The 10,172-nt window shown below is 41.8% G+C and overlaps 1 protein-coding gene across 1 annotated transcript; it reads left to right on the top strand.

Moving 5' to 3' along the window:
* The first annotated feature begins 7,073 nt into the window (after nt 1-7,073).
* Nucleotides 7,074-9,645, top strand: LOC144121403 (uncharacterized). Its single transcript, XM_077654597.1, has 3 exons — nt 7,074-7,168; nt 7,988-8,504; nt 9,569-9,645. Coding segments are annotated over exons 1-3 (522 nt in total). The 5' UTR covers nt 7,074-7,165; the 3' UTR covers nt 9,571-9,645.
* The last annotated feature ends 527 nt before the right edge of the window (nt 9,646-10,172 follow it).

Below are 10,172 nucleotides of genomic sequence, written 5' to 3'. Positions count from 1 at the left end.
TGCTTCTCCAAATAATATTATTTTTTTGCATTTCCAAGAGCTCTTTGAGTCGTATGGTTTTTCAAATGTGATTAATGATCCTACTCGCGTCACGTCAAATTCTGAAACAATACTTGACCTGTGCATTACAAGCTTCTGCCCCGATGAAGTTAAATCAGGTACAATTATATGCGATCTTACTGATCATTTACCCATTTACTGTCTGATACCTTCGAAGCAAAAACGCTCTTTTCTGCAGAAAGAAATATTGATTAGAGATTACTCGGAAAGAAACATGTCAAAGTTTAAAGAACTTATTATGCAACAGGACTGGGATAGCGTTACAAAGGAAAAGGATTCTAATACCGCTTATAAGGCATTCTTGATGTTTTTTATTTCTGCGTACATTGAATCCTTCGGTTTTAAAACTCTTAAGAGACACAAGAGAGCAAGAAAGCCCTGGATCTCGCACGACCTGTATAACAGAATAAAAAACCGCAACATCCTTTTTCAAAAGTTTTTAGACACACTAAGTGAAGGCGATCTCCGCGCATTTAAGAAAGCGAGAAATAAATTGAATGCTGATATTAAGAAAGCAAAGAGATCATACTATGTGAACAAGTTTTCCAATATTGCAGGAAATCCTCGTCTGGTATGGCAAGCGGTCAGAGACATCACGTGTAAATCGAACTCCCCAAAGCGGGTTTCTTATCACAGCGAATCTATGAGTGAAGAAGAGGTTGCAAACCTGTTCAACGAACATTTTATTAACGTGGGTGCTTCCGCAAATGACTGCGCTGCGATACCATGCGAGGAATTCGTCAAAGCACATTGTGAAAATACTGTATTTTTGTCCCCAACTGATGAATATGAAATACTGGACGCCATTTTGGGTTTAAAGAACCATTGCGCCTCTGGAGCTGACGATATTAAACCCGGTCCACTAAAAGCCGTGGCAGAAATAGTTAATAGTCCACTCACTCATATTCTGAACCTTATTCTTTCCACCGCAGTGTTCCCAGACGCAATGAAGTTAGCTCGTGTGGCTGTTATACACAAGGGCGGTTCCACTAACGATATGAACAATTACAGACCAATCTCGGTGCTCCCTATCTTTACGAAGGTAGCGGAAAATATTATACATAAAAGACTAGTAAGCTTTCTGAGTGTAAATAACATAATAGCAAGTGAACAATTCGGCTTTAGAAAAAATAAGTCCTCCGAAATGACCCTTCTTGAAGTGAAAGAACATATACTCGAAAACATTGAAAGGAAAATATTTACCCTCGGAATATTTCTGGATTTTAGAAAGGCCTTCGACTGTGTCCAACATGACGTGCTTTTAAGGAAGTTGCCATTGTATGGATTTCGCGGCAACGCATGGTCTTTAATAAAAAGCTACTTAACATCTAGAGCCCAGTTCACATGTATAAATGGCGCAAAATCCGACAGCAGACTTGTAAAACAGGGCGTACCTCAAGGGTCATTACTTGGTCCGACATTATTTTTACTATTAATAAACGACATTGTAAACATAATAAATAACACTAAGTTAATTTTATATGCAGATGACACGAATGTATTTTTCTCGGGCGCTGACGTTGTGGACGTGTTTCATCAGGCCAACGAATGGTTAACTGGACTGAACTTATGGCTTCTTTCGAACAGACTCCAATTAAACACAAGTAAAACTAAATACATACTGTTTAGACCGAGGGGAACCCATTCACCCACGAACTTGCACTTAAAATTTTGTAACGTTACTATCGAACAATCGACTACAGTTAGATTTTTGGGGGTAATATTTTAGGAGAACCTTTCATGGACGCCTCACGTTGACGTACTGCGTAGGGACCTTGTGCGAGCCGTGGGAATTTTAAACAAGATAAGATACCATGTTCCGTCTGCTGTAAAAAAGCAAATCTACTATGCGCTTTTACATTCGCGCTTCTGTTACTGTTTCCTAGTATGGGCTACAACGACTTAGACAAATTTGGATTGTGTTTTCTCTTTGCAAAAGCGAGCAGTGAGAGCAATAGGCAATTTAGATCTTTCGGAGGACACTGCACCTCATTTTAAAAGTAATAAAATAATGCCCATTCACAAACTCCATAAACACAAACTGGCCCTGGAAATTTCGCATCTTCACCAAACAGATATAACATTTCAAACTAAATATCATGCCCAACCTGGTCCTTATTATCTACGACAAAACTTAATACCAAGGCCCCGTTCGCGTACAACGTACGGTGATCAAAAACTAAGTTATTTGATTCCGGATTTCCTCAATGCGCATCCTGAATTAGCTGAGATACTGTTTACTGCCACCAAGGTGCAACGACTGAGAAGAACACTTAGAGACATTTTCTTAAATGAAAACTAAATACCATGCTGTGCTGATAATTTCGTTCGCCTTCACTCCGGATCTTTACCTTCACTGTGATGACTGTTTTTCATAACACCACGCTACTGATCCAACTTATTGTTTCTTATGTACCTGTATTTTTGTGTTTTTCATGCCCTTTCATATCATGCAGTATTGATGTTTCTTTTGCTTTGTAATTATTGTGCTTATGTTATGTTGTTTCCGCCGCAGCCAAGGGGGGCGCGGCCCCGTCAGGCATGTTCTATTGCCTTTTGTCGCGTCCCCCAAGGCATTTCTGTAACGGAATGCCTTCAATAAAGAAAGAAAGAAAGAAAGAAAGAAAGAAAGAAAGAAAGAAAGAAAGAAAGAAAGAAAGAAAGAAAGAAAGAAAGAAAGAAAGAAAGAAAGAAAGAAAGAAAGAAAGAAAGAAAGAAAGAAAGAAAGAAAGAAAGAAAGAAAGAAAGAATTAAGGGGATGAATAAATGGTGGGGCGGCAGTGTCTATGGTCTGAGCAATAACGCTCCTCGGATTGTTGTCGTGCGCATGCGCGCTGGCTCCCCTCTTTTCCCGTATCTCCCTAATTGATAGGGTCCCCTTGTTCTTAAACTCCCTATTAAGGTTGGTGAACTTCACGAATGGGCTGCGCTTTACAAAATGTTAGAAAATTGCGTAAGCGTTTCATGCGGAATTAAGATATATTTTCATTAAGCGGTGTTGAGAAAGGTTTTCGAACGCGCGCGGAGCATCTGAAAAATAAAGCGTTCTTTCCTTTGTCACTGCAATTTTTCACTTGTGGCTGTGGATTCAAGAACTAAGTGGGCAGGACTCTGATTGCAGAGAAATTAGCCGTGCGTGTATGTAGCTGACCCCACACACATCATTAAAGAGCGTGATTTGCATTTCGTGTGGGTGCAATTGATAGGCAGTATGTAAGGTCACAAGATGGGCCAGCTGGTTCCAAGGGATAATTGGTAAACGCTCTGCGTGAACAAAGGCTAAATACTGATGAGGACAGACCACTGCTGCCTCCCAACCATTGTTCTTATTCCTGGACTAGGGGCTACACCCAAACGGAAGAGAGGGCTTCTCAGTAAGTGTTTTTCATTCATTCGTTCTCAATCTATGAAAGTTTCCTTGTGAGGCAGCGCTCACTCAGTGTGTTCCCTGTAAGTGCTTCGTTTTTTTGTAGGGTTTTGCGTTTTGTTAAATATGCATAGCAGCGCTCATTTTTTGTCAACTAATGATACAACCATACCGCAGTAGACGGGTCACCCTGAACAGCTCATTTCGGGACAATATTAGCACAAGAACGATTGAGAACCTCGTGCTGATTTTTTTTTCTTATTTACGGTTCTTCTTAATGCCGCCAGAGGAAATTTGTACTTGAAGATTTGTACCTTTTTTTAGGTGCTGATATATTCTGAAATTCAAAAATTTTGAAATATGGCTAACCTTGTCTGGAATTTACAGAAAACTCACCTCGTCTATTTTCTTCTAAATTTCTCTGACAGGTCTTTAGTACCTTGTAGTTATTGGTCAGCATTAAATTGTTGCATTATATTGTTGTGACTTATAAACTTAAATACTTATTAAGTTACCATTATTGAATATTATCCGTTGAGAACAGTCATGTTAAAAACAGACACGTTAAAAACGGTCACGAATTAGACTTTCAACTGTGTGCATCTGGTTTCTTTCAGGCATCACAAAGACGGAATCTCAGAAAATGGCTTTGAAGTAACTTCTTGCTTGTTAGCCCCGTGTTTAATTCGTTCGACTTAAAAAAATCTCCTATCTCGGGTACTGGCTCAAGGGTTCTTTAACGGCAGCAGAAGGGGATGTTTGGTACATTCTAATAGGAATATTCGAATTTCAATTTAATATTTATTTCTTTTTTATTATATTTATTGTATAGGTATTTTAATTGTTTACTTGCTATTTCATGCCGATTTCTTATCACCACTGACTCCCAATAAAATTAATAGCATATAAAATTTATGTCACGCAGTTGTCTCGTATGTATACAGTGTTTTAAAATTAACGGGGATCCCACATGGCAAACTCTGTCAAAAAAATTTATTCTACACATGGGTATAGTCATTCAAATATCAATATCCTAGAGAAATATGGCATAGGGAAAACGAAATGAAAAGCTATTTCAGGCTAACGACCCCCTTTTAAAAGCTCTATCACTAAATACAAAGGAAACCGTTGTTTAATGGAGAACTTAATGGGGAGATATGAGAGAGGCCTGTGTCCTGCACTGGACGTAGTCAGGCTGATGATGATGAAAAACCACTTGCCGCTTCTGTGCCCTTATTTACAAACGAGAGCAAGTTCTCGAGTGTTAGTCAACTAGCCTTCGATCGCCGCTACACTCACTTTTGTTCTCCCCAGTAGCCGGGAACACCGCTTTTTCAACACGATAACCGTTGCATTGAAGCCGGTAAAACTGAATTTGCTTTTGCAGTGAGTGGGAGTCTTGTCGCTGGCGAAATTTCCCTCGGCGCTTGAATGCACAAGTTGTGTTAGTGCGGTGCCTTGATTTCAGCAGAACCAGGCATGCAGGCGCTGAAACATGTGCGTTGCAGGATATATTAGAGAATCTCCACGCCAGTTTTCTTGGCATGAAAATGCACGTGAAAAACGACATTTTTCTGCCAATTGTATAATATTACTGCACTTGGAAAGCCATCTTTTTATTACTGCAGCCTGTGAAAATGCGGAACAGCATTTTCTTCTCGCAGCTCTGGCTTCTTTCACGTATTGCTCTAGCCAAAAACAACCTCCATAACATTGGGGCGTGATTCCGTTATCTTCTTTGGAAGTTATTTTAGTTACAGTAAAAAAGTAGGATCATTTTAATCATCTCAGTAAAAAAAAGTTGCCAGTAGCTTTTCGTGCTCACTTCTGAATTTCAATTTCTCTGGGGAAGCTACCTATACTTCCCAAAGACGCAGGTGCCACGATATTGCGGGAATATGGGAAAGTCTTCATATTTCTGGAGTCTGAGGAGACTGAGGATCTTGCCCCGGAAAAAATAACGCAAACACAATTTGTAGAAAGAAAGCAATAAAAACGCACCAAATGGAAAATGGTACCCCACACAAGAAAAGTGCACGAAACAGGAAGGCTGCGATGAAGCTAATAAAACATAAAATGAGGAAAATGGAAAGGCAAAGAAAGTAAAAACAAAAGCCAGAATTCTAAAAAGTAAAATGACAAGGAAAAGAGCAATGTCGTAAAGAATGTCAGCGAAGGTATACGACGGGGCACTAAGGAAAATTGGTTTTGATGACGCAGTAACTGTCTCACGTATCTCGGTGGACACCCGAACCGCCCCGTAAGGAAAGAATAAAGGAGGAAGTGAAAGCAGAAAGAGGTGCCGTAGTGGAGGGCTCCGGAATAATTTCGACCACCTGGGGATCACACGGGCGCCATTTTGCGTTTCGCCTCCATCGAAACGCGGCCGCCGCGTTATACTGAGGAAAAATGTAGCAGGTTAGTGACAAGGCGTATGCGAGACACAAGCACTTGAAAAGAGAACAGGGGAAACAAAAAAACAGTAAATAAAGTTGATATGTAGACGCTTCAGAAAATACAAAAGAGAAGCCCTTGGCGTAGGAGAGATAAATATAATTAAAATGGTGTGAAAGCAAAAGAAAACAATCAACAAAAATAAAGAAGGAGAGGGAGTGGCATAGGGGTTGCAGTGACATTATGGGCGACCAGTCGACGTGGCGCGTTGTTGCGATTGAGCAAACTGCATCTGAACCACGAACTTTTCTCTAAAAATCACATGACACAATTTTGCGTGGCCGCACAAATTAACCTTATTTGGATTAAAAAAAGTTAGGTTGCAGGGCAGCAGTTGTGTCGTCCATATTCTTTCTCAACTTTTCATTTTCTCTCGATCTGTGGTTTTTCAGAGCCCATATCGGTTTCAACTAGCCCAAATTGCAACCCCGCAGCTCCCATCCTTGCTTTGAGAAAAAAAACGAACAACCGACTCTCTGTAATACAGTATCCGGGGCTAGCGACACTATGCGCACAAAAAATATCTCTCTAAAGAGAGCTCCGCCCAACGAGGTTGCCACGGCCACAGCCGCATGCATAAAATTTCCCTTGGGCATCGAAACAACACCGAACTTAGCAGTTTAGTGCAATAAAAGAGTAGTGCAATTCAACAACATAAATTACCATGCAAGTGCGTTGGTTGCAAAAACCTTCCTTAGCCTCCGAAAACAAAAATATATTATTCAGCAAAAGTTCAAAGCCACTACAGGAAGCATCAGTGACAGACTGAAAAGTCAAGCCTATGAGCGAGAATATCACTGACTGAAATTCAATGGGGCACTAGCAAGAACCGCTTGCAGTCACATTTGGAATATTTTCACTAATTTTGTTCTGGTTGTGAACACAAAAGCGACGCAAGGGAGTGCCGACTTTTGCTATTGCCATGGAGTTACGTTAGCCATGGGGGATCTTACTAAAGCCGCCAGACTTCTTTTCCTCCCACAATACCAATCCTTCGTAAGATAATATCAGTCCTTTATGCGGATTTATTTCCTTTTTATCATTCCTTCTTTGTGCCTCCGCTGTTGCCACACTGCATGGGTGCGGCTTCATTGACCTTCAAGTCGTGTAACGTTTTCTGGTGCATAAATGCTGCGATGAGTAGGCTGTAGGTTGTGCGAAAACTAGCCGGTGTACTTTTTTCCGCAAACGTCGAGAGCGGTCTTTTATAGGGGAGATTTTGCATAAAAGCAGGCGAGAAACTCTATCTGGTGCAGTTGGCTCAAGAGCTGCTCCGACTACACCATGGTAAGGCTCATCATTCTAAGCCCAATACTCGTGCTTGGTACACGAACAGTATCTTCATTCCGGCAGAGATGCGGCGCATCTTCGTAAGTCTCTAGTGTTGCTAATACTGGACAGTAATTTATTAATTATGCTGGTCTTTAGGTCGGCGAAATAGGTTTACGTTGTGAGCACGCAGTTTCCGGGTCCGCCTGCTAAAAAAAAAACTTAATGAACTTGACCAAAATAAAATGCTCCGGCATATTGTGGGAGTGCGAGGAATGTTGTGCGAATTTAAACTTTCATTTAAATTAAGCATGGGGCTTTTCGGTTCAGAAGTGGCAGACAATGTTTAGGTTGTTCTTCCGGCGAACCTTTAACGAGGCGTTACTCGTCTGTGGTTACCATAATTTGGTGAGATGATATTTCTTAAAGTAGAAAAATGCGCCCCAGCACAACTCGCAAATATCCAAAAGTTTAATATCTTGCAGATCTGAACCTATCGACTCTCTTGGTAATTCGACCACGGCTCCATCCAGTCAGGCGGTCCGTGTACAAAAAAAGTGCAATTTAATAAAGCATAGAAACGGCATCGCACTAATATTGTGATATTTAAGCGCATGAGGGATCATATGTCATGTTACACTTGGAAAAACTACCAGAAACTGGGCCGAATCTCAATGTCACTGGAAATGACCTGAATTTACGTATACGTGAGAGCAAACCTCTTCCTAAGCAATATTATGAGTTTCTCCTTGAAAGGTAAATTCATAAATACGCTCACTTAAGTTCAGGCCTGTACTTTGCCACTACACGTAATAATGTGTTCTCTCTTGCCTCCAGATCCGTGCTTGCATCCTCCTGGTTCTGGCCTCTGGCGCCTTCGCCACCTCCTTCGTCGGAGCTGGCGGCTACGGTATCGGCTTGGGTGCAGCCCACTCGGTTGCCACCATCGCCCACGCTGCTCCAGCCGTGTCCACCATCGCCCATGCTGCTCCTATTGCCAGCTACGCCGCCGCTCCTGTCGCCACCGCCATCCACGCTGCCCCAGCCATCGCTTCTTACCATGCCGCTCCAGCTGTAGCCACTGTTGCCCACGCTGCCCCAGCTGTGGCCACCTACGCGGCCGCCCCAGCTATCGCCACCGTTGCCCACGCTGCCCCAGCTATTGCTACCGTCTCCCACACCGCTCCAGCCATCGCCTCCTACTACTCCGCCCCAGCTTACGGCTATGGTGTTGGCACCCTTGGCTATGGAGCCGGCCACTACGGCTACGGCTATGGCTTTCTTGGCTATGGTCTGAACTACGGCTATGGCCTGGGCACTCCGTACCACTACGGAGCTCTCCTCCGCAAGAAGTGTAAGTAGCGTTGAAGACGTTGAACCACCTGATTTTCTTTGTCTTCTAACAGGCACATCAGTAGCTCGGAGTATCCAGCTTTCGTTAAGGAATCATGTTCAGATTATTAGATATATAGATTCCATCCAAAGGAAACCGATAATTAAAAAGAAGCATTGCAGATGTAATTACATTACTACCTTCAGTTTGGAGTCGTTTGGAACTGGATGGGACGGAAGCGTCCACGACAAAATGTTCAAGCCTATGGAAAAGCCGCATGTATTTTGTTTAGTAGTGTAATTCATGTTTTGCGTGTTGAAAGCAGCTGTTGCTTTATATTTATGTTTTTTGCTTTTATATGCTTACTTTTAATGGTGTTCTCTGCAGAATTGTTTTGCCGTGCACAGCGAAAGTCAAACCAGCCCAAGCGTGCTGCTTGACTTTCATACAGCTCTGTAATGCAGCTAGAAAACGACTGTAATGCTGCTTCATAAGTAAGGCAGAGATTGTCCTCTCATGATTTAACTTCAAATGCCAGCAAAAGGTGTGATTTCAGCAACAATTCCATTTTAACATCACGCAACCAACAGACTATCATAACAGAGGAAAAGACCTTTAGATATAAAGGAACACCAGTAGGATAGCCAGACATCAAACGCTGTTGGCTACCCTGCAAATGGAAAGAAGGATAATGTGTCTGAAATTACGTGAAGGTAAAAAGAATGTTCATACTGACCTTTCCTTTGGTCAAGACCATAGTAATGAGTTGGCTCTGGTTAATTAAGTTAATACGCCCACAAGAATTGCAATGTCCGCAGATCAAAGTTGTTGGCTTTAAATATTTGAATTTCCCTTAGTTGGCACTTACTGCCACCGAAAGATTATTTCTTTGTGATCTTGGGATGTACTATTTCAAGAGCCTCTCGCTTATTGTCAATTTAGGGCACAATGGCGAAGTGAGGGGGGCAAATGGTTTAGCTGTTTCCACGTACTGGCAGTTTTCTGCAACAAACTCTATCGTTTAATGTAAGAAGATGCGAAGTTGGCTGCAATTTTTATATCAGCATTCCTTCTTTCCTTTTCAGAAATGGAATCCCGTCATCTAGTCACAGTGAAATTGGTCTATTTATATCTGTAATAAATACATACGTACTTCTACAAAGTGTTCTCGGTCGTAACATATTTCTATTCAATCTTGGCATCACATTGCTGATATCTGCCGATTGTGGCTCACAGGATTTTATAAGAGAAATGACCACTCCTTCTGTACCATTTGAATAGAAATTGCTTTCACCCGAAAAGCGTGAATGTCTAATGACGGGTTCACAGTACTGATTTATGCTTGCTTTGAACAAGGCTTTCAACCTAATGTGCAGTATTTTATTTCATATAGGTCGACATGATTTCTTTTTGTTAACAACGGGCTTTGGAGACTTCTTGCTGCACCAATGTGAGTATCAGGAAGAATGTGAAGCGCAAACCAGGCTTCAAATACAGAGAAGTCAAGGGTAGAATGTCACCGGAGACGTAACTGCGGAGAGCCTTGCCTACAGGCTAACTTCGACCCGACCCTTCTTAAAGCAGAGCCTCTGCTACTGTTGCATTTTTTTTTTCAATGGAGCCATCTAAATGATTCTCAGATGAGGCTTATCAAGATAAGCGGTTAAAGCCGTCGAGCCTCCACAGCCG

Source organism: Amblyomma americanum, chromosome 2, assembly GCF_052857255.1.
Source record: "Amblyomma americanum isolate KBUSLIRL-KWMA chromosome 2, ASM5285725v1, whole genome shotgun sequence".
Classification (NCBI taxonomy): Eukaryota; Metazoa; Arthropoda; class Arachnida; order Ixodida; family Ixodidae; genus Amblyomma; species Amblyomma americanum.
The sequence above is the reverse complement of the archived record's forward strand: the minus strand, read 5'-3'. Positions and strand labels throughout refer to the sequence as shown.